Source organism: Thamnophis sirtalis, unplaced genomic scaffold, assembly GCF_051295495.1.
Source record: "Thamnophis sirtalis isolate CommonGarterSnake01/CBP01778 unplaced genomic scaffold, rThaSir2_p1.2 scaffold_10, whole genome shotgun sequence".
Classification (NCBI taxonomy): domain Eukaryota; kingdom Metazoa; phylum Chordata; class Lepidosauria; order Squamata; family Natricidae; genus Thamnophis; species Thamnophis sirtalis.
In genome coordinates this window covers 43,603,966-43,631,947 of record NW_028261390.1, presented here as the reverse complement: position 1 = coordinate 43,631,947, position 27,982 = coordinate 43,603,966, and the positions used below count along the sequence as shown (strand labels likewise).

Below are 27,982 nucleotides of genomic sequence, written 5' to 3'. Positions count from 1 at the left end.
GCGGCGCGCGCTGATGATGTAATGGCTTTGTGCGCTGGGAGGCTGTGGGGAAGCCGCGCGAGTGGTTTTCCGCGCTTTCTGGCTCTCCCTCGCCGCGTCGGGGCTGCCTCCGCCGCCGGGTCTCTGCTCGACCCTTTCTCCTCCCCTCGCGTGAGTAACCGCTGCTTCTTTCATTAGGAAAGCCCGTGAGGAGCGACGGCGACAGTGTTTCTCGTATGTGTGTGGGTATGGGGGGTGGAAACTCAGGTGGTCGGGAGAATAAAGTGGAAGCGCGCTCGGTCCGACGGCGAAGTTTTCTTTCCGTAACATGAGGGATGGGTGGGGAGAAGAGTCTGAAGAGAACGAACCGAGGCTGGCGCTCGGGAGTCTCCTGTCTCACCTTTGCTTTACCTCAATCCTGTGCGATCCAAGCCTTCCTGCCTGCCTGCCTTCCTGACACAGTAAAGCTAGAGGTGTCTCTCGCCTCACCTTGAACAGATCTGCCTACATGGCATCGTCTGCTGCTCCCTTTTGCGAGGTTCCCTCCTATCCCCCCAAAAAACATTTTTTTTAAAAAAAATGGTGCGGGAAGATATAAGAGTTAGATGCCACTCAGGTGTCTTTTGCTCATTGCAAAGAGCCGAGGTGGCGCAGTGGTTAAATGCAGCACTGCAGGCTACTTCAGTTCGGCTGTTCAAATCTCACCGGCTCAGGGTTGACTCAGCCTTCCATCCTTCCGAGGTGGGTAAAATGAGGACCCGGATTATTGTTGCTGACTCTGTAAACCGCTTAGAGAGGGCTGAAAGCCCTATGAAGCGGTATATAAGTCTAACTGCTATTGCTATTGCTATATCTTTATTATCTTTCAGTAATAGCCAAAGGATGCGTTCTGGTATACAGAGTTGAGTGTAACTATACATGCTTTTTTTAAAGTCAGGATGGAGGGGTCCTTGGTGCTCTCTGAGCTTGGTTGTTTTCTTACAGAAGTTTCATTACCCAAACGAGGTAGCATTATCAGTGCTGATAAGAGAGTGGGGTTTGTTCTTAAGTCAGGATCTCCCAAGTGGATGGTTGATGGGACTATCCAAGGTTCAAGTTATTGTTCCTCCTATTATGGGGAGCAATGACTATCTGAAACATGCAAGGATCAATTAGCCTTGGGGAACCCTGACATAAGTTGTGCTATGGCACTTTGGGGCAGAAGCTGGATGTTTATCTTTTCAGTGAAAAAATGAGAATAGAAGGGAAGGTATTGAAAAGAACTAAAACTAACATCTTTATTTTTCACTGTTGGATTTGGGCAAGGAAAGTTGCATCAAGCTTTTCCCAACCCTAAATCTTCCAGATGATTTATTCTATTCTAATAAATAACAACAGCTTACATACTGTGACAATACTTGTAACACCATCAAGCATCCACATCTGCCTATCTCATATCCTTGGAAAGGACTTGATAGGTAGACAAAAATGCCAAATCCAGTCTGAACATCTCGCTGACTGAAACAAGTCATTTTATGTCCTATGTTTGTTGTTGACTTTAAGATGATTTCTTGTTATCTGCAACCATTAGTTGTGAAATAGCCTAATCTGCAAGCTATGAGATTAGGAATGGATGGTTAATTTGATACAGATAATTAAACTTAAAAAACTCTTTATAACTACAATGAATAACCTAGGTTACTTCTGTGAAGTATGGGCATTGGTGACATATCAACAATGATACAATTGTATCTGATCAGATTGTTATGCAGGTAGTCCTCGACTTACGGCAGCCTCCCCCCCCCAAAAATAAAACTACTTACAATCCAGTTCCAAAGTTATGGCCGCTGCAGCACTCCCACAGTTGCAGAGTGGATTTGATTTTAATCAAGTCAATTTAAATCGTGATTTAAATCACTAGTAACAAGGTTTGATTTAAAGCAACTCAATTTAGATCGTAATTTTTAAAGAGCAACTGTCATCTCTGTCCCGCAGTGGCTCCTCCTCCTCTGACCCACTTTGATTCACTGACAATCTCATTCACTTTAATGGGACAGCTGGTGATGTGGCAGTGACACAAGGTGAGGGACGTGGCAGGCAGCAGGTGAGTGGACGCCCGCTTACAGGCGCTGCCATGATGGGTCTGAAATGACAGATGCTTTTTAATATCATATAAGCTGCTTAGAAGGTTTCACTTTCAGTTTTACTGCTTGCCCTTCCTCCTCATACTTAGAGCCTGTGTGCTACTGATGCATTTCTCTTCAAACAATCATAGTTTGTAGTGTAGATAGATTTGCAAAACAATGGGATAAAGTTATAATTACTGAACTTTGTTTTATGATTTATCTCATGGTTACTGTGAAATTGTGTGAATGCATTAACACAATTAATGTTATCTCAGCTTGCAGAGCTTGGATTCATTGAATGAGTTTATAAAAAATGTAACTATTGCAAAATATGCAGCCTCATGCTACATAACTAAGCCCCATTTCATGCTGAATAAATAATAAATCATGCTGAATAAATTATTAATGTATCATAAATAACTATCTTTACATAGATTTTTACTTCAAAGGTATTTTATTAAAATAAATTTGATAATTTTTTTTAAAAAAAACGATTTAAATAAAAAAATCCAATTTAAATAAAAAATCTGATTTAAAAAACCAATTTTTTATCCATCCTGCACAGTTGTTTGCCCTTATGACTGACCATAGGGAGTTGTCCCCACTGCCTGGTCCCTACAGGCCTGAAGAAAAGTGAGAAGGATTCCTGGGGCAGGAACCTGTGCTAGGCATCCCAGGGCCTTCTCTGTGACCCCTGAGACACCCTGTGCTTCACTTAAGAACCTCAACAGGAAGAGCAGGAATGGATGGTCTTAAGTGAGGTGATCATGTGGGCAATTCACATCAATCATGGTTTTTTACCATAATGGGCAGGCTCCATTGTGGTTGTTGGTCAAGGGCAATCTATATCAGGGGTGTCAAACTCAATTTCATTGAGGGAGCATCAGGGTTGTGTTTGATTTTGGGAGGCCAAGGTGGGCGTTGCCAACTCAACATCACTCATGGTGGGGGCACAAGCGCTCTGCCAGCAAAAATGAGTTCCCAAGCTCTGTTTTCGGCTACGACAGCCTCCTGCAATCCTCTGCCGGTTAAAATAGAGCTTAGGAAGGTTGCCTATGGCCCACCCGTGCTCTGTCTTTGCTGGCAGAGGCACTGTGGGCTGGTCCTTTGCTGTTTCCAAGGTGGCCCCCCAGGCCAGATTTAAGCTCCCTGCGGGCCAGACCTGGCCCCTTGGCCTTGAGTTTGATACCCCTGATCTATAGACTTACCGTATTTTTCAGAGTATAAGACGCACCAACGTTTTGAAGAGGCAAATTTAAAAGAAAAGTAGGTAGGTAGATAAAGGGAGGGAGAGACAGAGAGACAGAGAGAGAGAGAGAGAGAGAGAGAGAGAGAGAGAGAGAGAGATGGAGATAGAGATAGAGATAGAGAAATACAGTAGGTACAGTAGGGCAAAAAAGTATTTAGTCAGCCACCAATTGTGCAAGTTCTCCCAATTAAAAAGATGAGAGAGGCCTGTAATTGACATCATAGGTAGACCTCAACTATGAGAGACAAAATGAGAAAACAAATCCAGACAATCACATTGTCTGATTTGGAAAGAATTTTTTGCAAATTATGGTGGAAAATAAGTATTTGGTCAATATCAAAAGTTCATCTCAATACTTTGTTATATCCTTTGTTGGCAATGACAGAGGTCAAATGTCTGTAAGTCTTCACAAGATTGGCACACACTGTTGCTGGTATGTTGGCCCATTCCTCCATGCAGATCTCCTCTAGAGCAGTGATGTTTTGGGGCTGTTGCTGGGCAATACGGACTTTCAACTCCCTCCAAAGGTTTTCTATGGGGTTGAGATCCGGAGACTGGCTAGGTCACTCCAGGACCTTGAAATGCTTCTTACGAAGCCACTCCTTAGTTGCCCGGGCGGTGTGTTTGAGATCATTGCCATGCTGAAAGACCCAGCCACGTTTCATCTTCAATGCCCTTGCTGATGGAAGGAGGTTTGCACTCAAAATCTCACGATACATGGCCCCATTCATTCTTTCCTGTACACGGATCAGTCGTCCTGGTCCCTTTGCAGAGAAACAGCCCAAAAGCATGATGTTGCCACTCCCGTGCTTCACAGTAGGTATGGTGTTCTTTGGATGCAACTCCGCATTCTCTCTCCTCCAAACATGACAAGTTGTGTTTCTACCAAACAGTTCTACTTTGGTTTCATCTGACCATATGACATTCTCCCAATCCTCTTCTGGATCATCCAAATGCTCTCTAGCAAACTTCAGATGGGCCCGGACATGTACTGGCTTAAGTAGTGGGACACATCTGGCACTGCAGGATCTGAGTCCCTGGCGGCGTAGTGTGTTACTGATGGTAGCCTTTGTTACGTTGGTCCCAACTCTCTGCAGGTCATTCACTAGGTCCCCCCGTGTGGTTCTGGGATTTTTGCTCACTGTTCTTATGGTCATTTTGACCCCACGGGGTGAGATCTTGCGTGGAGCCCCAAATCGAGGGAGATTATCAGTGGTCTTGTATGTCTTCCATTTTCTAATTATTGCTCTCACAGTTGATTTCTTCACACCAAGCTGCTTGCCTATTGCAGATTCAGTCTTCCCAGCCTGGTGCAGGTCTACAATTTTGTTTCTGGTGTCCTTCGACAGCTCTTTGGTCTTCACCATAGTGGAGTTTGGAGTGTGACTGTTTGAGGTTGTGGACAGGTGTCTTTTATACTGCTAACAAGTTCAAACAGGTGCCATTAATACAGGTAATGAGTGGAGGACAGAGGAGCTTCTTAAAGGAGAAGTTACAGGTCTGTGAGAGCCAGAAATCTTGCTTGTTTGTAGGTGACCAAATGCTTATTTTCCACCATAATTTGCAAATAAATTCTTTCCAAATCAGACAATGTGATTGGATTTGTTTTCTCATTTTGTCTCTCATAGTTGAAGTCTACCTATGATGTCAATTACAGGCCTCTCTCATCTTTTTATTAACTTGCGCAATTGGTGGCTGACTAAATACTTTTGCCCCACTGTAGGTAGGGCGAGAGAGAGAGTGTAGGTAGTTAGGTAGAGGGATAGAGAGAGAAATAGAAAGAGAGAGATACAGTAGATAGGTAGGGAGAGAGAGTGTAGGTAGGTAGGTAGAGGGATAGAGAGAAATAGAAAGAGAGAGAGAAATACAGTAGGTAGGTAGAGAGAGGGGGGGGTAGGTAGGTAGGTAGATGTTTCCAGATGTACTTATCCATGTGCTGGAGAAGAAAATCGCTGACAACCTGCAGCACCTAAGACTTGTTTCTGCTGCATAGCATTTGATCCATGTAATTCTCATCAATCAGTTAAAGAGTTTTCCAAAAGGGAAAAAAAAAGTTTTTGCACTTTGCAAACCTCTCCAAAACGGACCTTTTTTTCGTGAAAATGGGGCCATTTTTTTTCAAATAAAAGGCAGGAGGGGAGGGGCTTGCAGAGTGCTCCTGGGGTGGGGTGGGGGGCAAAAATGAGCAAAAAAATGGCCTATTTTTTTTCAAAATGGGCCTGTTTTTTGTAAAAAAAAAATTGCATGCATAGCCTTATGGAGGCTTATAGAGTGCTGCTGGGGGCTGGGGCTCATTTTTTTGCTCATTTCTGCCCTCCCCAGCCCCCAGGAGGTCTCTGAAAGCCTCCATAAGGGTATGCATGGCCATTTTTGTGAAGGGGACGGGACTTCGGGAGGCAAAAAATGCTGTATTCGATGTATAAGATGCACCCAGATTTTCAGCCTCTTTTTTGAGGAAAAAAGGTGCGTCTTATACAACGAAAAATACTCTAAACTAGACTAAGAAAATTCAGTTTGCCTAGGAATGGTTAGCTCTACATATTTGTTTAATGCTTTGATTATTATAGTAATTTGTTCTATGCCTTAAAACAGAACATAACAATCTGATACTCTCCAGATGATTTTGATTAGAGCTTCCATATTTCCTAGCAAATTGTGTCAGAGGGCAAGATCCAAATCAATTGGTGAATTACCGACTGCTGTAAACATTTACGTGATATTACAGTCTAGAACTGTAGTATTTCATGTCAGATTGCTTTCTGCTTCAAATGGAGGACATTATTTAAATATATAAGGATAAATAGTCTTTAGCAATAAAAAACCACTCCTAGATTGCAGGAGAAGAGAGTATATGAAACAATATTTATAATTTTATTATTTTCTTCAGGCCCATCCAGGAAATGAGCATGTATTTGGCAAGAGGATATAGAGATCTTATTTTTACATTACTAATGTGCTGTTATTTCATTATGGAGTCTCTGAAGAATTGTAATATATATTTGTATCATAATAGGTTTTATTGAGCTCAGTGGAAGCTATTTCTTGAAAAAGTTTCTACTGTATAGGATTGCAAGCTGGATATTCATCTAACAAATAACAGTTAATTAGTTCATATACTTTTTTTTTATCTCTGAAGATTTGCAAATGAGGTAATCTTAATTGATGGAGTTGTGTAAGCTAATTTATGTGTATTTTTTCTTCTCCCTTTCTCTATGTATAATTCTCATAGTCGAGATAGTTGAATTTTATGGAGTCTTTGAAGCTGTCTGAGCTTAGTTGTTTGCTTGTGATTGTTTTGTTACCAGATTAAGTAATATCTTAAGTGTTTAGAAGGGTTTGCTCTTTGTTTATATACAGTGGCTAGCTGTCTGTTTTGGTAGAGATTTTTCTTCTTCTTAGCAGTTCCTTGATTAGGCTTTTGTTCACTGCCTGCTTTTTGAATCCTGACAGCTTGATTGTTTATCTGAGATGGTAGTTTCTTGATTAGGATATTGTTTACATCTTACTTTGGTGTTAATTCTGGTATTAGTTCCTGCTTATCTGGGTGTGAATTGCTGGTATGAAGCGTGGAGTTTTTTTGTTATAGTTCTGACCAGCAGTTGGGCCCATCCACCCGCCCCGGCACTATCCCGTCCTATATAATCACCATGTTTTTGATGCCACATGGATGCGTGAAAGGCGCGCATGATCATATTTTCAGTTCTGGATGAACAGGTTGTTACATTATGTGACGCCCACCTCTGGCTTGTACTCAAACTATGGTTAAGTCTGCCAATGTGTTGTAAAATTAAGGAGTTCTTAAGATGTTTTTGAGGTGTGGCTTGGGCTGGTTGTGCTATAGGGTGCTGAGTTTTCATTTACTTTTTGATAATTTTGTTTTATATTTATAAATTCATTAAAATTATTTATTTCTTGTCTTGCTGTTTTAGGTATAAAATTTAAACTTGTTTTATGAAATCAACTTTTCATCAAGTATATCTTTTTGATGCCTGGTATCTGAAACCTCCTAATTATGCCAGCAGCCACAGTAGATCACAGCCAAAGAATCTGTGAAGTGTGGGCTTGTAACCTGGATGAAGAGATGAAGAAAATTCGTCAAGTTATACGGAAGTTTAACTATGTTGCCATGGTAAGATATTGAGAATATCTGTATTCTTCTTTGGTTACAGAGGCAGTGTAAATGATTTGTAAAAGAAAAACGTAAAGCATCTAATGCATTTCTTCCAAAATAACAAAAGATTTCCATTTTATTTATTTATATACAGTATATCCTGCCTTTATTATTTTTACAAATAACTCAAGGCGGTGAACATATCCAACACACCTTCCTCCTATTTTCCCCACAACAAGAACCTTGTGAGGTGAGTTGGGCTGAGAGTGAGTGATTGACCCAAGTCACCAGCTAAGGTGGTAGACTAGAATTTACAGTCTCCCACTTTCTAGCTGAGTGTCTTAACTACTAGACCAAACTGTCTCCCATTACTGATTTCATTGGAAAAAAGTTCAAAATAATTAATAATTAGTTCTGAATAGGTCATACGCGTATATTGTCTTTACAGTTCCTAGTTCTATTTGGTATTTTAATAAAATAAACTAATACTGTGTTTCCCTGAAATTACGACATGTCCTGATAATAAGGCCATGCCACATTTTTCTGGTGGGCAAATATATAAGTCCTCCCCCGCAAATAAGCCCCCTGGACAACCCCCCAGTTCCAGCCAGGTAGAGTGCCGCTCACCAACCTAGCGGTATCCCAAAGGTGCCACGCTGCGGGACCCAGGAGGGGAGGCAAAGGTGATCGCGTTGGTTAGCATCTTCAGGATACCGCTAGGTTGGTGAGTGGCTGTCTGCCCAGCGGCTCTCTGCCCAAGAGGGGGGCTGCCGGGCGGCTGCTCTCTTGTGAGCGGACTCCCAAAGAGCCGAGCACATCCTCATGGGCGAATAGCTGTGTTGCGCTGTCACAGCAGCTCAACACAACAGCCATGAAGCGACAACACTCATGAGCAGCCACCCGGCAAACCCCCTTTTCAGCCGGGCACAGCACCATTCACTGACCTAGGGGTATTGCCAAGCCGCATGAGCGCCTGTTTGCCGCTGCCCGGCTTCCGCGGCTTGGTGCCTTCGAAATGGCAGTGAATGGTGCTCTGCATGGCTGGAGGGGGGGTTGCGCGAGCGGCTGTTCCGTTCTTGCTCATGCGCCTGCCAGCCTCACGATACATGGCCCAGCTCTCACCGCAGAGCCAGGGCACATGGCTTTTTCTGCGGCTTCCAAACCGAGTCTTCCGGCAGTGGCCACTCTGGGTGTATGCTCTATGGTTGTGGGCCAGCTGCCGGCAGAGCGTACAACCATAGAGCATACGCCCAGAGCGGCCAATGCCAGAAGTCTCGGTTTGGAAGCCGCAGAAAAAGCCATGCGGCGGAAGGCGGCAGAGGTGCACTGGCTCTGCAGAGAGAGTTGGGGCATGCATCGTGAGGCTGGCAGGTGCATGACCGAGAGCAGAACAGTGGCTCGCGCAACCCTCCATCCAGCTGTGCAGAGCACCATTCACTGCCATTTGGAAGGCGCCAAGCCGCGGGAGCCGGGTGGCGGTGAACAGGCGCTCATGCGGCTTGGCGATACTCCTAGGTCAGTGAATGGTGCTGTGCCCGGCTGGAAAGGGGGTTTGCCGGGTGGCTGCTCATGAGTGTTGTCGCTTCATGGCTGTTGTGTTGCGCTGCTGCGACAGCGCAACACAGCCATTCGCCCATGAGGCTGTGCCCGGCTCTTTGGGAGCCCGCCCGCAAGAGAGCAGCTGCCCAGCAACCCCAAAACAATAAACCCTCCCCTCATAATAAGGCCCAAGCCATATTTTGTGTGTAAAAAGAAATTAAGACCCTGTCTTATTTTCAGCGAAACACGGTGTTGAATAATTAGATTAATAAATAAGTTTCTTTGCACAGCTCCTGGGTTTATCCATAATGCCTGAGTTAACTGCAATACAGTAATTGGGTTCCATGTTTAGTCTTTTATATCGTATACAGAACATATAGAGCATCTAGCTATAAAAAGTGGGGAATTGTATAACTTTTATAATAGTTCCATCTTGTTTTTCACATTTATGCTTTTCAGGACACAGAATTTCCTGGTGTAGTTGCACGACCTATTGGAGAATTCAGAAGCAATGCGGACTATCAATACCAGCTACTCCGCTGTAATGTAGATTTACTTAAAATAATCCAGTTAGGGTTGACATTCATGAATGAGCAAGGTGAATACCCTCCAGGAACTTCAACATGGCAATTTAATTTTAAATTTAATTTAACGTAAGTTCCGGAATTTGGTTGTGTGTCTTTAAGTGTGTAGAGTATTTTAAAATCAAATAATTTAACTAGGGTTTTTTTCTGCTGTTTTTCCATTAAGTGCAGGAAGTGTGATAAATTATGCCTAGGTAAAATTGTTCAAATTCTTAAAACTCATATAATGGTCAATCTGAGATTTATTATTATTATTATTTTAAAAACCTCTGTTGGAAGCCTAGTTGAAATAGTTAGGGTTAAATCCTTTGTGCTTGAACTTTAAATTGATGTCATTCACTGGTTTATATCAAGCAATGAATGAAAGAATGCCCACATATGGAGGCCTTTTCATCCAGTAGCTTTATTGTCAGGAAAATCTCTGAAATTGGCTAAGGCCGGAAGAAAATCAACCAAAATTGGAGCCTTTGCCCAAGATTAGCTGACTTCCTCCACATGTTGCCAAACTTTGTATTCTACAGGGTTTTTTTTTTTGTTCTTTATAAGATTATCTGGATTATCTTAATTTGGTTTCTTATGGGTGTTAGGATTTCCAGGAAGGAGGAAGCATTAAGAAATGTTCACTTCATAAGTTGATTTGTGCATCCATGGATGAAAGTTATTGATATTAGCTGAAGTTAGCTTACATTTAATTTATTCATTTATAATATATGTAGTTCTTCCTAACTGTGTGAATCTGGATAATGTACAAGACAGTAAAAAAAAACCCCACAAATTAAGACACAGCAAAATATTGATCCCAAAGTAAACATCTATAATCAGTTACAGACACACATGATAGAATTACCCAATATATCTTCTCAGCAAACAACATGGTATATGATGTATTTCAGTGCTATGTCATGAAAGGCTTAGTAGCAGGGGTGGGATCTTACTGGTTTAGCAACTGGTTCCTGAGTGCGTGGGAATTCTGATGGTTTCCTTGACAGCTAAAGCTAATTACAGACAATATCTCAAGTCCTTGCTTCATTCATCACTCTGGATCTTATCTGTCTGGGAATCTACTTAGAGTGGACATGACTTTACCTGCTACATTTATCCTGCCACATTTATACAGGCAATTTGTCCCACCCTTCTTTTTCCAGAAGCTTCAAAATAACTTAGGAGGACTACAGGTAGTTCTCAACTTACAACAGTTCATTTAATGACTACTCAAAGTTATAATAGCATTGAAACCAGTGACTTATGATCATTTTTTACATTTATAAGCATTGTAGCATCCCTGAGAGCAGGTGATCAAAATTAGACTATTTAGCTTCTTGTTCTTATTTATCATAGTTGCACTGTTCTGGAGTCATGTTCTTTTTTGTAACCTTCTGATAAGTAAAGTCAACGGAGAAACCAGATTCACTTAACAACTGTGCCACTAATTTAACAACTGCAATGATTCACTTAACAACTGGGGCAAGAAATGTCGTAAAATGGGGCAAAATTAACTTAACAAATGTCTCACTTAACAGAAATTTTGGGCTCAATTGTGGTTGTAAGTCTAGACTACCTGTTCTCTTAGATGCTTTGGCAAAATGGGTGGCCTAGACATTAATTAATAGGGTTCTGGGGGAGCAATTTGTGAAGAAAATGGATTTTGTGTTGGTTTGAATGTGAACTCTTATAGTGCTCACATTCTCTTCTGTAGCACCAGTGGCATTCTATCAATAGCTTCATTTCCCTCGGCTCTTTAAACAGTCAGGGAACTGTGATTTGCAGTTAGGCAAAGGCCTCACAGAAATAAATTCACATTACTCTTCAGCTGTCTCCATGTTCTGGTGATCAGCCAGGATGTCATGAAATCTGCCTACCAAAAGAGTCCTGCTGTTCTTTACAGAAGCTGGGACATCTATGATGTGCAGTTTGATATGGAAGTGGTCTGACAAGAGTAACAACAAATATCAGTATCCTCCATGTTCATATTTCATCTGCTTCAAAGTAAAAATCAAATATGTACTCACCTGCATGATTATTTGCAACGTCCATAGTCTCCATGAAGGCCATAAAATAATCAACCAGTAATGGGTTGCTCCTGGTTTGGCCCGGATTAGGTGAACCAGTAGTGATGACGGCAGGAGGCTCTGCCCACCCGCCCAGTTGCTTCTGTGCGTGTGTAGAAGTGCTGCGAGTGCATGTACGTGCATGAGGGAAACAGTGGTAAACAAAATTGAAACCCACCACTGTAATGAACAGAAATCATTATTATTGGTTAAAGAATCACTTTCATGATTACATAAACTCAGGTCAAAGCAATTTTTTACTCAAAGCCAAAATTTGTTTCCTGCCGACATTAGGATTAAATAGTTTGTAGGAAGTAAATGGACATTTGCAGTCAAATTAACAGTGTTGCGTACAAAAGAATTTTCTTTAATGAAAAGCATGTATTTAGTAAGTATCACAATATATCTTGTTTAACAATTCTTTTACCTGTGAGCAGAACTTGGTTGAACTCTGCGTGTGCGTGTGCGTGGGCGTGCATATATCTAATTAGCAAAATTCTTGTACAAGGATGATTTATTAGCGGTAATATAGGCTTTCTGCTGGTAATTCATTTAAAATTCTTTTGACAACTATATTAACAATAGTGATTATTTTTTAATAATGCTTCTTCTAGAGAGGACATGTATGCCCAGGATTCTATAGAGCTATTAACAACATCTGGAATCCAGTTCAAAAAACATGAGGAGGAAGGAATTGAAACTCAGTACTTCGCTGAACTTCTTATGACTTCGGGTGTTGTGCTCTGTGAAGGAGTCAAGTGGCTTTCATTTCATAGGTAACCACAACATACAGAACTATCGCTTGCCTACTTGTTTTCTTTTTCTTTTAATGAAACCTTAAGACAAAATAATTATCTCTGCTTATTAACCTGAAGTATTAGGCTGGGTGAGTTCTAGATCATTTTGTAAAGACTTTGCTGCTTTAAACTTACCTCTTCAGTTTACGCTTTGGCTCCAGTGGAAACAAATAATCTGTATCTTAACTTGAGGTACTAAAGTGTCAGTCATGTAGAGAGGGAGCACTGTATTTTTCTATTTTGCTTTGACAGTTTCCCAGGTCAGAGGAAGGAACAGCCACATATATCTGCCCTTTGTGTACGGTTAGCAGGTAAATGGAAACTGGAATTAGTTGATTAACATCGTTGGAAAGTCCAAATTCAGTACAGCTCTGAAGACTCTTTGATAATGCTGGTAGGGAAAATATGAAACTTTTATCTTAATTGTAATGCCAAATATTGGAAAATTAAATTTTGCTGCATGAATCTATTTTCTTACCTGGTTCCAATATTATAGTTCTTTTGTTTTTTTCAACCCCCTAGGGCCCCTTCCCCACCAATAGAGGCTTGCCTCCTTAAAGAAAAGGGGTGAGACTGATGTTTGAATTATATGATTTGAAGCTTGGACAGTGTAAGCGTACACTCAAGATCTGAGTCATTCAGAACAATTTTGTGCTGTTTATTGTAAGGCCCATTTCACAATTCTTAATTAGGAAAAAGGGAATATTCAGTTGATTAATTTATAAATATGTTAATTATTAGGTTAGTTGGGTTGTTGAGCACAAAGCTGCTTACTGAAGGTTGGTTTTGGCAGGGATAAATATTGAAAAGTTTTCTGGAACAGATTACTAGCAGAGATATTTACTTTAAAATGAATCATCTTGTTCAAGATAGTGTAGATGGGTGTAGCCTTTCAGGCCATTCTGATACACAGGTTGGAACGATTCAGGAATCCAGGTGCTTTGAAATGAAAAGTGTTTATAGCAAATATTCTTAGGTTGAAGTGCCCAAAAGATGTATTGTGCATCAATTTGTCTTTAATACAGTATCCCAGTGAGGGAAGAGTGCTTCAATACCATTAGTTGAGTTTAAATTCTGCTTTGAACAATTAGAAGGAATTAAATTAGCTTTTAAAATGTTGATGGGGAATTGTTATTGTATGGGATTCAAAATATTGCTAGAGAAATGATAGAAAATTTATCTCAAAGGTGCTTATTCCTTCAAAAGGCAATTGGACTGTTTTCGTCTTCTTTTTTCTTCTTCCTCAAGGAAAAAACCGTCCACTTGCCTTTTGAAGAAAGAAATCACTTTTAAGGCATCTATGACCTGGACGACTGAGAATCTTCACAGACAGTACAGGAGTTGTACAGGAGATCTGTGCTTTAGCAGTGTTGCCATTTGACTGGTTTTCAATACGTTTTACGAAGATGTCTACTAAGGTCTCCACTTTGATTTTAACTGTGTACAATTCAAAAATGGAATTTTTATTTCTGTTAGCAAGCTTTGTATAGTTAGGAAGTCAATTATGTTTTTGTTCTTTACACCCTTATTCTGGAATAACTCTGTAGCTGCTGGGCAGATCACAGCAGTATGTTTGGAGCTGGGAGAATCCTGTTCCATAAAAAAGGAGGGATCTGAAAGCTAATGGCTTTCAATCTCTGCTTGTTAATTCCACTCTAAAGCATCATTTCCATTGGGTTTCCTTATAGGAGTTAGTTCCCGGATTGTTAGATAACTCAACTTTCAGCTGTTTTGTGGGCTTGGCTATACCTTTGTTGCAGAAAGTGTACAACGCCTCTTCCTTCGTTTTCCCTTGATGATTACTAAAGTCTCAGAGTTTTCTCTGTTCTTTCTATATGTTGAGGGTTGCAATAAGGCAGTACAAAGCTAGTATTTAAAACAATGGATTCAGGTGATTAAAAAGCCTCTTTTGAAGGAGTTTTTCCCAGTTGCTGCTGCCTCTTTATTATCCTAGCTCCTCCCTGTATGACAATTTTAAAACACATTAAAATTATAGTACTTTTTTCTAGTTTGTTTCATTTTCAGTCTTGCTGGAAAATGGATTTGCTTTACTGCTTTCAAGTAAAACCTAGATGAAGGTAGTACGTAATACATCTATTGCTGCCACACTTAGCATATGTGAATAATTGTTTTTCTAAATGGACTTGAATTGTTGTGAATAAGGTTCATTCATTGTGATTTTGATGAAAGGCAATATTGTTAGGTGAAATTAGGAAACCAAAAGTGAAAAAAAAAAAGTTTGCGAGCTAGGTGTAACAAGCTGGGTATCCATACAAGTGGTGAGGAACAATTTATGAATCCTTTAGAATTCTCTGCAATTCTGCAGTGTTGTGGTGTCTACTTCTGGAGTTTCTGGATGAATAAAGCAATAACACTTTGACATCTCTTTACTGAACACATTAATCCAATACTTGTTTCCTTTGATGTAAAACTATGTAAAGCTTTGGTTTTGGTTACTTCAGCAGTTACTAAACCCAAATGAATCAAAAGACTGGGGAGGTGATTAAAAACAGATTCACCTCACTTCATGAAAATAGAGGAAAACTAATAGGTTCTCCCAGGATGTAGGCAATAGGTGGATTGATGCTAGTTAGATAAGGTAATACTGGGTCCAAGTCACCTGGAGCTTTATAGATAAAAACCAAAGTTTTTGAATTAGAAATGTACTGGATACCAGTGCAGATCTATACATCAAAGTTATGTGCTCTTAGTGAACCAGACCGATTAAGTAATTCAACATTCTGAAGTTTTCAGGTGGTCTCCAAGGCAGCTCCAAGTAGAGCTTGTTGCAGTAGTAATGAAGACATATGTTGTTATTGCTACAGGATTTTTAAAGGTTGTATCAGTTGAATTACTACTTGGGCATCGGTCAAAATTAGACCTGTCTGCAGCCCCTGTTAACCTATTTAGGAGTAGCTGTGAATCTAGAAGGCTCCCAGGTCACAGATCTACTCCCTAATGGATAATACTTGAGAAACAGTAAATTACTAGGAACTATGTGTTAGTTTTAGCTTGTTTCATCCTCAGAGTTCCTAATAACTCCCAAATATCAGTACAAGATTTCCACCACATTACTATACACAATCCAGGCGATATCACAGCAACTCCATAGAGCTCAGGAACCTCTCTGAAAGTATTCATGTGAATGTGAAATAATAGAGAAAACTCCAAAACCCACAAATGAACAGCAACTCAGCTTCTCTAAAACCACTGACTGGAAATACCCATTCAGGAAGGAATAGGTCCACTGTAAATCATGCCTTCAATCTCTGACCTTCTCAGATGATCGAGTAAGATACCATGTTTGATGGTATCAAAGATTTGCTGAGAGGTCTAAGAAGACCAGAAGTACATTATTCCCAGAGTCATTAGCTTTAATACCTAGGCCTGAATTCTGATAGTAAAGGAACCAGATGTTTTTCTAGGGTACTTTGAGGTTAATTTCATGCCATCCTCTCAACAATACTTTCACAAAAGGTTTACTTGAATAATATACTCCATTCTGTAGTTTAATTTATTTGTTAAAACTGTTTAAATTTTCACAATATTAGAGAAACCAGCTACTTGATAAAAAGTTACTTGGTCAGTGTGAAGGACACTTGCACTTCATTATTGTGTAAGAAAGTTATGCCCAAAGACCATAACTTTTGATTTTTCCAAAAGTTATATTTAATTGCCAATAATAGTTAATGGTCAAAGTGCGGTGTTGGGATTTTGGGGGTGGGGATATTACTCTAAAGAAGACAACAGCCCATATCAACCAGTTTGTGTGCTGGACACCAAATAACAGGGTAATCAGCTCTGAGTAGGAAGGATAGTCAGGTTTCTGTCACCAATTTTATCTCAAACACATTACCATCCTTCAAGACCTAAAACATTGTTTTTAAAAATGTTGACTAAAAATGGAGGTAAAACTCAGCCATGTTGGACGCTCCTTATTTTTGTAGTGAAAGTATCTATTGATGGCCTGTTGGGAGTCACTTATATTTGCACATTCATGTGTAATTCTTATTGTCATCCCTTCAAGGTAAACCAGATCAGGAAGATACTTAACAGGAAAAAAAAAACATTAATTTATTAAGATAGGTTGTAGTAACAGAATTTTTCAAGTGTGATTGCACTTCTCCTGAGTTTCTTCTTAGATTCCTTCTCAGGACATAAAGAGTACTTATCTTTGTTTACATAACAGTTTTTAAATATTTGCTTCAAGGCTGTGGCCCTGTCTCTGTATTACTAAACCCAGCAGTCTGCTGTAGAGCTTTCAGTTTGAGCTGTAAATTATTTCAGTTAATAGAACCAAAAACTGAAGGAAGGAAATGTCACATACAATTTCTTTGCAATGTTGACATGTTTGTGTATCAAATATAGGGCAATACAAAGCAGTAATCTGAGGTAGAATAACTGGGTCAAACTGTTCCTCAACAAGAATATTGATACTAACAACTCAATATTCCAGTTTGTGCAGGACATGTTTGTCATAGGGCTGGATTATGAGGTCATTGAGATCAATTGCCCTGTAATTAGATGGAGCATTTTAGTCACGAGTGGAATACAGATCTTACGACCACAATGGAGCCGAAAATTTCTTTTGTTAATTTTGCCCCATTTTACGACCTTTTTTGCCATAGTTATTAAGCAAGTCACCGCAGTTGATAAATTAGCAATCCAGTTGTTAAGTGAATTTGGTTTCCCCGTCAATTTTGCTGGTGAGAAGTTCACAAAAAGCGATCACATGACCTTGGGACACAATAATGGTCATAAATAGGAACCAGTTCCCAAGCATCTGAATTTTGATCACATGACTATGAGAATGCAGCAAAAGTCGTAACGGTGAAAAACAGTCATAAATCACTTTTTCAATGCTGTTGTAACTTTGAACGAACACTAAATGAACTGTTCTAAGTGAAGGATTACCTGTAGTAATGCTTACATTCCAGCCTTTGGGCTGATAATCTGTGAAATTTATATTATTGAGAATCTAACTAAGGATAGCATCTCATTATTTTGGATTATCTTTAAAGTCCCTAGGAAGGTGATCTTCACCTGGAGTTTTGCTGGAGGGGAAGGCTTTATCAATGGTTAGACCTTTTTTCTAGCCAACTGGAGGCTATAACTCTGTATCGCTCAAGCTGTAAAATTGCATTGGTATTAGTACAGTCATGTAAGGAAGCATGTAAGAAGTGCAAACATTTCTCCCTCTTTGACTTGGATTCCCTTATATTCAGGATGCATGGGTGAGCAGATGGGATTTCTCTGCAGATAAACTACTATTTACTAATCTCCAGAAAGTCAATGTGTCCTTAGTTTGTAGCAAATTGTATGTTACAGCAGATCAATGTCTGGTATAATGATTTCTTCTTCATTAGAAATGTTTAGTTTTCATTTTTTAAATTATCTATGATATGCTAAGCAATGTCTGCTTTTTAATACTAGAGTAAGTAGTTCAGTGCTTTATATCGAAGCAGGATTACTGACCTGAAAGTTACTCAGTTTGCTGGAATTTTTAATCGTTCTTGTTTTCAAGCATCCTGCTATTTGGAGGTGAAGGCAGATAAATAATAGAAATAGGTTTATTTTTACTTGCTGGTTACAGTCAAAGTTGTTAACATTGTTCTAGTGATTTTTCATATAAAGATTATTTATTCACTTTTGAAGATTAACTATAGAAGTTAATGTAAGCATTATTAAGAACCATTAAATATACAATGTTTATTTTAATTTCAATTCTGATATGTCCTTAAAAGAGAGACCAAATGCATTTTGTAACTGCATACATTACTATCAATTCCAGATGACTATTTTTTTACAATCTTTCTAGTAGCTGCATTATATACTGCATTGTCTTTGCATACTATAAAATATTCCCATAAAAGCCTTGTCTATATTTTGTCAGAGGAAATGAAAGTCATTTGGTAGAGGTATACTTTAATATGTTGAGGTTTTTTTTTCTATATTTGTAACTTGGCTGTGAATCACATTTATAAATACTGCACTATGAAATGTTTCTTTAAACAATTGATATACATTCATTGACTTAAAATAGAGATTTGACAGTTATTATGCATGTGGAGATGATCCCACTTTATGTAGAAAATATGTATGAGAGATACTTACTAAGCAACTTAATTTTGTAGTATACCATCCTGATTTGAATAGCAAATAGAAATTATGATTTTCCAATTTGGTAATAATGATAAATGAAGATTTTCTCTAAACCCAAACTCTTTGTGCAGTAGTAATAGAATTAATGCATAGATTTGGAGGTTTTTCTAGGCTCATGCAATATTTAAGCACCAGAGGTTTCTGTAACTTTAGAATTATAGAATAGAATAGAATAACAGAGTTGGAAGGCACTTTGGAGGTCTTCTAGTCCAACACCCTGCCTAGGCAGGAAACCCTACACCACTTCAGACAAATGGTTATCCAATATGTTCTTAAAAACTTCTAGTGTTGGAACATTCACAACTTCTGGAGGCAAGTTGTTCCACTGATTAATTGTTTTAATTGTCAGGAAATTTCTCCTCAGTTCTAAGTTGCTTCTCTCCTTGATTAGTTTCCACCCATTGGTTCTTGTTCTACCCTCAGGTGCTTTGGAGAGTAGTTTGACTCCCTCTTCTTTGTGGCAACCCCTGAGATATTGGAACACTGCTATCATGTCTTCCCTAGTCATTCTTTTCATTAAACTAGACATACCCAGTTCCTGCAACCATTCTTCATATGTTTTAGTCTCCAGTCCCCTAATCATCTTTGTTGCTCTTCTCTGCACTCTTTCTAGAGTCTCCACATCTTTTTTACATCATGGCGACCAAAACTGAATGCAGTATTCCAAGTGTGGCCTTACCAAAGCACTATAAAGTTGTATTAATACTTCATGTGATCTTGATTCTATCCCTCTGTTTATGCAGCCTAGAATTTTATATTCAAATTAATTCATAATATATACAAAAATCTACTTATAAAATAGAAGCTTGCCATGATTTTTGTTACAAGGAATGCATGTGAAGAGAAAGCATATATTAAAATGGTTGATAAATTTCTGTTAATGATCTGGAATGTTTTGCCTTCCTAATCTTAAGTGTGTTTATTGCTGTTTATGATTACTTTGCAGTGGCTATGACTTTGGATATCTGATCAAGATCTTGACAAATTCCAATTTACCAGAAGAAGAGCTAGACTTCTTTGAAATACTGAGACTATTTTTCCCTGTCATTTATGATGTGAAGTATCTCATGAAGAGTTGCAAAAATCTCAAGGTAATTTCTACTGCTATATTTAGAGATTTTATAGGGAAAGAATATACAAATTATTTTTTCTGTTTTACTTATGAACGGTTTTAAATAGTTATGTTAAGAACCTGTTCTCATAGAGAAACCCATGCAATGGGAACCTCTTGAAAAAGAGATGCCCATGAGAAGGATATTAATGTATCCCAGGAATTTTTAATAAAACTAATAGTTATGTGGATCCAATAACTAAGTCATAGGTTTTGTATACATTGAGAAAGAAATCATAGAACCAGCTTCTGGTCTATAAACATATACTGTAGACTCATGCATTCAGATTTGTGAGACACTCTGGATGTGGCTGTAATTTAAGTATGAAATCAATTCACACAACAGATATATGGAAATATCAGTGTGACGATTTTGATACAGCCACTAGCAAGATCACATTTCTGCACTTGCGTACTCCTAGATAACAGCAGAGGCGAATAAAAGGTTGCAGCTCTTTGTTATTTTATTACGACAAGATGAAACTAAACAGCACTGATGAGAGAGAAAAAGCTGAGAAAAGATGATAATAGCAGTTGTTAGGTCCAAGAGAAATGAGTAATGCAACAGGTTTTTCTCAAGGTTTTATCCAATGCTCTTTCGTTGATTGAATTTCATTTCTTTAGCAATTCTACAATTGAGTAAGCATATAGTTTATTAAATTGTCAGTTAACCGTGTACAGTCAGAAGTATTGAATGTATTAAAACACAGAGGACCGAGTTAATCTCAAATCCTTCACCTTTTTCTCTATACAGAAGTCAGTTGGGCTACTAACTGGCTTGTTCTATTAGCTTGGCATCTAAAGGCAAGGCATCTGAAGGACAAGTACATGGAGACATGAAGGACAAACAGCCAAGTGTATTATGATAGTTGCTATGGTTTTTACTGTATACCGACTGCTATTGAGATGACTTGAAGCAAAGGCTGGTTTAATATAAAAAGAAAACATGTTTTTTGTAAGCAAAGAAGTCAGATAAATTTACTTTTTATTTTGATGTAGCTAAATCCTGGCTTTACAAATAACTGGTCACCAGTGATAATATTAATGAGCCAGATATGAACATCATTATTCAGTGAATCTATAGTTATTGCTATGTGTTGTTTGGAGACAGTGGATATTACTTTTAAAAAAAGAATCTGAAAGTCTTCAGTAAGGCAAGGCTTGTGGGGTAGGTTCATAAACCGGCCATACCTATTACATGGAATTATCATTGAAGAAGAAGATGAATAGACATATCAGAATATTAGCATTTCTGCTTTTTCATACTTCGAATGTCATTTGTCATTTTGATTTCCATGGTTAGTCTTATTAAATACATTAAATACATTGAAAGATCATATTTTAAATATAGTTTTATAATGAAAGCTGGGAGTCTATCTGTATTAAAAGATTAAATATTGTAAATACTTAAAACTATCCAGATTATCTTTTTCCTGATGAATATTTTAATCTAGTTTTTTCCCTGCAAAATAAATTAATAGTTGGCTATCAAGTAACTTCATTATAGCTTGTCACCTTTTAAATTGCTTGTGAAAATTGTGTAACTTAAGGAAGCTTAGTTCTAGGAAAGAAGATGCAAATTACCATATTTTTCGGAGTACAAGATGCACCGGAGTATAAGATGCACCAAGATTTTGAAGAGGCAAATAAAAAAAAAGTTTTTGCACTTTGCAGACCTCCCAAAAACGGCTCGTTTTTCATGAAAACGGGCCTGTTTTTTGTCAAAAAAAAAGTGCATGCATAGCCTTTAAGAGGCTTATAGAGTGCTCCTGGGAGCTGGGGGGAAATGGCCTGTTTTCCGGTCATTTTTGCCCTACCCAACCCCCAAGAGCACTCTGGAAGCCTCCTAAAGGCTATATATGGCCATTTGTGCAAAGGGGGCAGGGTTTCAGGAGGCAAAAATGCTGTATTCAGTGTATAAAATGCACCCAGATTTTCAGCCCCTTTTTTGAGGGAAAAAGGTATGTGTTATACTCTGAAAAATACGGTATTAGCAAGCTGGAGTAAGGGTTAAATTTTGTTTAGTTCTTATTTTGTTAGTTTTATGTCCTACCTTCTCTCCTTCCCCTTCCCCCTCTTCCTCCTCCTCCTGTTGTTTTTGTTGTTCTTCTTCTTATTAGCAATAGCATTTAGACTTATATACCACTTCACAGTACCACTTTCCAGCCCCCTCTAAGCGGTTTACAGAGTCAGCATATTGCCCCCAACAATCTGGGTCTTCATTTTTACCGACCTCAGAAGGATGGAAGGCTGAGTCAACCTTCAGCCTAGTGAGATTCCAACTGCCAAATTGCAGGCAGCCGGCAGTCAGCAGAAGGAATCTGCAGTACTGCATTCTAACTACTGTGCCACCTCAGCATTCATAACCTCCTCCATTTATTTTTCACCCACAGCTTTGAGCAAGTCAATCTTTCCCAGCTGGAATTCATTTGGTGAGATGAGGGTGGATATATACCTGGATCTATTCAGTGCCTTAGGATTCAGACACCTTGAATTCTATCTCCTCTTCAGCCCCTCTCACACGCATAGTTTCTTCTTCTCTGCTTACCAGCCCTGATTTATCCCGTATTCAGCATTCTTCTGCTTAAATTTAAAACTGTCTTTCTTAATTCACATCGCTGCTATTCAAACATGGTAGAAATGTATATGAGATAATGAACATATGTGTAATAAAAGAGGGCAACATTATATAAGCAAGGATTGTTCACTGGCAAAGTCATGTAAATACTCTTGTTGTTTAGTTTAAGGATTGAAAATATTTTTTTTAAAATGCCTTTGTTTGCCTTGCTCAATTTTACTCATTCTTCAAAACGTTTTGACAGTTCCCATCATAAAAAATTCACACATCATGTGTTTATTTTTGAACCATATAGCACTTGATCTAAATATATTTTGAAAAAGGTAGTGGATTTTTTTTTTTTGAGAAATACTAAGCAGTCCTCTGTTAACAGCTCATCTGGCATTTTGAAATTCCTGCTATGCAAAGAAAGGATTAGGAGCCACACCAATTGTAAAAGGTTTAAGCAGAAGACCAAGGACTTACAATTTTGCCCAGTATTTACATACAAAGCTCATACTGCATAATACATTATTTGAACTTTTATGATAAGCAACAGTTGTAAAGGAACAAAGCACTGAGGAAAGTTAATTTGGTTTAATTTTACTAAGCATATACTAAACTAGAGTATGACATACAACATGAGGATTAGATTGTCACAATGTAACATATATATTTGTAATAGGATTAACCTAGGTAAACCTTTCTTAATGTAAGGTATTCTATTTTTCTATTCAGTAGATTATTTCAGGTAATCCGTTTGATTAGGGGTCCTCTTTTTAAGGGATTGGTTTGAATAATGAATTCCATTACTAATTGCTGAAACAGACAGCCCAATATATGGCATCCTTACTTCTTCCAAGTGGAAAACATGCACATGCGCTATATAATCAGTGACAGGCCCTCTTTTCACAGTTCCTTTTCCAGGGCTTTTTAAGAGTTTGAGGAATTGTCATTTTTCACCAGCACTGCCTCCCTGAGGATTTCGCCCTCTTAAGGCTAATGCTTCAACAGTCCAAAACTCAGCCACTTCAGCAAGCAGGAGTATAAGTTACAGATGCTTGTACACATTTAGCACAAAATTGGAAAATCGGGACTATTTAAATCAACTTTCCAAAGTTGTTTTGATAACTTTTAAACCATCTAGAGTCGTTTGACAGTAAGATGGGCAGAATATAAATTTAAATAAATAAATATCCACTGCCGCATGCACATTTTATAGTTCTCCATAGCAAAATATTAAGTGCTGTTCTTAGCCATTGGAGAGTTGCTCATCCTTTATATTCAGTTGTGCATATTTGTACATTTGATTTTCCCTCCCATCTGACTTGATGAACAACTGTAAGCAAAGTGGAAAGATGGGTGGGATTTTGGTTTGAAATACTTTTTGTATACAGGCAGTCCTATAACAGTTTGTTTAGTGACCATTCAAAATTACAACAGAACTGAAAAAAGTGTCTTTCCCTGGTGGAAAGGCTTGAATGATAATAAACAAGAATTCTGAAGGCCTTTGCTGTCATAATTTGCTATGGTGTTAAAGAACATCTGACTATGATTTAAACCAAAAGTGTAGATCTTCAAATTGTTTTCTCATATAGGCGAATAGTGGAAAGTAATGACCTGCTGTCATATTTTCAACTGTTCTAATTATGCTGCAATCTTCCTTTTTAGGGTGGATTACAAGAAGTTGCTGAGCAGTTAGAGTTGGAAAGGATAGGTCCTCAGCATCAAGCAGGATCTGATTCTCTACTAACAGGCATGGCCTTCTTCAAAATGAGAGAGGTAGATAGATATATACTGTCTGTGTATATGATAATATTGATGGTGCTGAAGGAGGAGACTTAGGACAGGTTTTCATAGTTGCCATAGCAGTCATGTGATTGTAATTTGGGTACTTGGTAACTGCTTGCACTTATGACATCACAGTGTCTCGCACTGCTGACTTCTGATCAGTAAAATTAATTGGGAAACTGGCTGGAGGTTGCAAATGGTAATAATGTGACTATGAGATGCTTCAGTTGTATGATATTTGCCTTATGACAGCAACTAGAACTTGATGCATTTGCCCACCTAAATCAGTAAGGTCATGTAATAATTGCATTTTATAATCACATTGTTCAGCAGCACTGTTGTTGGTCCCAATTACCATTATTGATGACTACCTGTTTTACGATTAAATTATTAGATTAATAGTAATGGTAAACTAAATTATAATGTAATTGTGATTTAATTATATTATTATAATTAATAGTAAATTAAATTAGGCCATACTAGAGCCATATTTACTTCCAAGGTCAATTTGAAGTGTTGCTACTAACCTTTAAAGCCCTAATGGGCTTAGTATTACATTGCTTCATAGCAGACTGAGGATTATACTTGATGACAAAGAGAATTCTGAGCAATTTGGCAAATGAGCATGAGAAGTAGTAGACTATTCTGAGTTAGTTACAGTTGAGAGATCACTGAAAAATAGTGCCACTAAGTGTTTTCATAGAAACCACTGACATTTTACTTTAGTAGTCTTTTAATACGTAAAGCCTACTTTGCTTTTGACAGTTCTAATTTGTAAGATCTTTTATATTTTTTGGTTTGGTGTTCAGCGAAATGACATGCCACCTTTGATTGATCTTGAAAAGTTAAGCAAGAAATAACTTCGTTAGTAGGAGAGACACCAAAATATAGCATCTAAGCTGCTGCTGGCAAGACGGAGAAGTTTTAAGTTTTAAAAAGAACCTTGAAAGAAAATAATGACAAGCAATTTGTATTGTTGCAAGAAAACCATACAGATGTGACTGCCTCTTTTACTTTTGTTTTTTGTTTCATATGCATTATGTTACTATTGTTAAAATCTGATTTATGTGGCAGGGTAATGATTGTGACATTCTTTTCTCGATATACTTCAAGAAATATTAACTGGGAGATATATTTTATTTAAATTCTATGTTTGATCTGAAAATGAGATTTTTTTGATACAGGTATTTTGAGTAGTGCCTCCAAAAATAGGCGAATTATAATAATTTGTCCTTTACATTTTCTTTAGATGTTCTTTGAAGATCACATTGATGATGCCAAGTACTGTGGTCATTTGTATGGTCTTGGTTCTGGTTCATCTTATGTACAGAATGGAACAGGAAATGCATATGAAGAAGAAGCCAACAAACAATCATGACATGAAATGACAAGGCACTTTTTCTAAGCTCAATATGGTTGTACATAGGTTTTATCTCTGGTTGAATTCCTTGGACAATAAGGCGTTCCTTTCCTCTTTATCAGCACACTTTTCTCTTGCCTTTGTATGTACTAAACCTGACTGTTCCTGTTCCAGTCCTTTGACCTTGATATATAGGCATTTCTGGATTAAATGTTGCCATGTACCTTGCCCATCTGTACAGAAGCACGGGTAGGAACAGTGTGGTAGATAGAAGAGGAAAGCTAAAATGATAATGACATTTCTAGTAAACTTTAATTGGCCTTTGTATTGGTTTATTATCCCTGGCCTTTCCCTTCAAACCTGGACAAACGCTGATTGTAATCAATTTCCCCATTGGATATTAATCCCTTCCGATGTAAAGGGGTTTTAGTTATTCATAATTGTGGACCATCACATTTGCACTTTAGAAGAGTGACTCTGAGTCAGATCCTCTGTTTTATCTGAAGTTCTGAATATTCTTCCCTGAGATAGAAAAAGGGTTCATCTGCCAGTATTGCGTCTTTCAGGTCTCAAATACATTGAACAAAGCCACGTTCATTGCCTGATCTCTCTTCAAACATACAGGTATCTTAGCTACTATGAAACTGGTGTTTCGTCTTCCAAATATTCCTGCCAGCTCTCTGATGGAAGCAACTAGGTGGAATCAGGAGGAATCTCTCAAGGATACTTCTTGAATTGAGAGTCCCTTTCATGGGGCCTAAATTTGCTGGGCAGTTTTTATGAGGTGTGATTAGGAGAACATTGTGTATTCTCCATTTAAAACAAGCCTTCTCCTCTATGTTGCAACCTTCAGGTTTATTGGACTATAACTTCTAAAATGTGTGGAATATATAGAAGTTGATAGCCAAATATTTAAAGGGCACCGGCTTGGGGTGGAATGGGGGATGCTGCTCTGCAGCCTTATGGAAGGTAGGTGTATCCTTTTATATGTTTGTGTCTGAAGGGAATAATTGAAAGATGGAATGCTGCAGTTAAAATAACAATTTAAAAATTGTAAACCATTTCCTTATTCCCGTTCCAATGAGTTATAGCCTAATACTTTTCTATTTTAAAATATTAATTTATTGTATACATAAATGGATGAACACAATGTAAGTAAGTGATCCAAAGATAAATAGGAAGATATGTCCTTTTTGGGAGCTGCAACACGAGATATTTGTTGTCAAACAACAAATTTATTTGTACCTAATAAAGTTACCTAAGGCTTGTAAGGCTAGTTTATTTTTTGAGTCTATCTTAGCAGTATATTTTATAGGTGTTTTACTAAAGAACCACAAAGTACTTTCCTGACCATGCAGAGCAGGCTCATAAAAAGCAATTGTGAAGGAAGACTTTTATTAGTATGGAATAGCTAAATCTTATCCTGAAATGATAGAGTGCTGATGGCAGCATTTGGCATGTCATCTACACTGAAAATCAATGAGAGTAAATCTTAATGTACAGCAAATTGATATAACTACCATGTACTTTAATATGTTTTCCTTTATCCTCATAAAGTTACAATAATGTAACTGGGCAGTGATTTTTCTTTTAAGGAAAAATTACAAAGACATTTGGATAAGAGGGTATTTGTTTTTAAAGCTTTTGTAAATAAAGGCTTCAATAATGTTTTCTTACATAAGAGACTTGTGGTTTTGATTTGAAACCCCACTGGCATGTCTGTGTACCTGTCTAGCCTCTTACATCTTTGTCATCTTAATTCAGTGTGGTCTGTTAGTCATACTTTGGCTGCTCCAAGTATCATCACTATAGTCACTTTAGAGTGCTCAAAATGTGGTTGAATATAGCAAGAGCAAATCTTTAGATTTTCATGCTTGTTAAGAACTGGCTATAATGTGTTTGCTGCTCATCAGTGAAGTGGGAAGGACCTGAAAGTCAAATTTTGTGCTCAGGTGTAATTTCTCATTCAATAGCAATAACCTGCCTTACTAAGAAGCTTACTTGAATTTATGCAGTCCGGCAAGTAGGGGAGAAGGTTAACATGCCATCAGATATTTTTAAGGACTAAATATTGTTTTTCATGTACCTTGTTGGCAGCTACAGACCCTAATATCAGCTGCTTGCGATTTGCCAAGTGGACAAAAACTCAACTATGCTGTAAACATAGCAGTTCTGTAGTTAGTATTCCTGCTGCTGGGAGATTTGTATATTTAAGTTCAAGTAATGACTGGACTATTTTATACTAGGTTGACAATAGATTGTGCCTTGATGAATTACTAATCATAAATGCCTCTTGTCCATCACACTGTTGAAAAAAACTCACTGAATTCCACCCAAATCAATATCTGAACTATGCTATATTGGACTTATTTTATCATGAGGTAAATAATAGTGGATTTTTTTCACTGACCATACCTTTTATGATGTTGGCAATGGAATTATTTACTGATGTTTTGTACGAAAGCAAGGAGAAAATAAAATAAACTCATAATTCATACAATGGAACTTAGCTGCAAATACTTCACAAGGCTGTTGAATAAAATGAGAAGCAAGCTGCTTCAAATAGAATCCTTCAGTTGTCATCCCTTT

At 38.2% G+C, this 27,982-nt stretch overlaps 1 protein-coding gene across 8 annotated transcripts; it reads left to right on the top strand.

Moving 5' to 3' along the window:
* The first annotated feature begins 18 nt into the window (after window positions 1-18).
* On the top strand, window positions 19-27,893 carry CNOT7 (CCR4-NOT transcription complex subunit 7). Of its 8 annotated transcripts, XM_087724458.1 has the most exons (8): window positions 19-150; window positions 7,263-7,462; window positions 7,599-7,694; window positions 9,443-9,636; window positions 12,230-12,391; window positions 19,521-19,665; window positions 23,914-24,024; window positions 25,283-27,893. In XM_087724458.1, the coding sequence occupies exons 2-8, from the start codon at window positions 7,346-7,348 to the stop codon at window positions 25,409-25,411; spliced, it is 954 nt and encodes a 317-aa protein (XP_087580584.1). In that variant the 5' UTR covers window positions 19-150; window positions 7,263-7,345; the 3' UTR covers window positions 25,412-27,893. The 8 variants fall into 8 exon arrangements, with proteins under 8 accessions (XP_087580584.1, XP_087580587.1, XP_087580589.1 ...); XM_087724461.1 differs by lacking the exon at window positions 7,599-7,694; XM_087724463.1 differs by lacking the exon at window positions 12,230-12,391.
* Window positions 27,894-27,982: the final 89 nt, after the last annotated feature.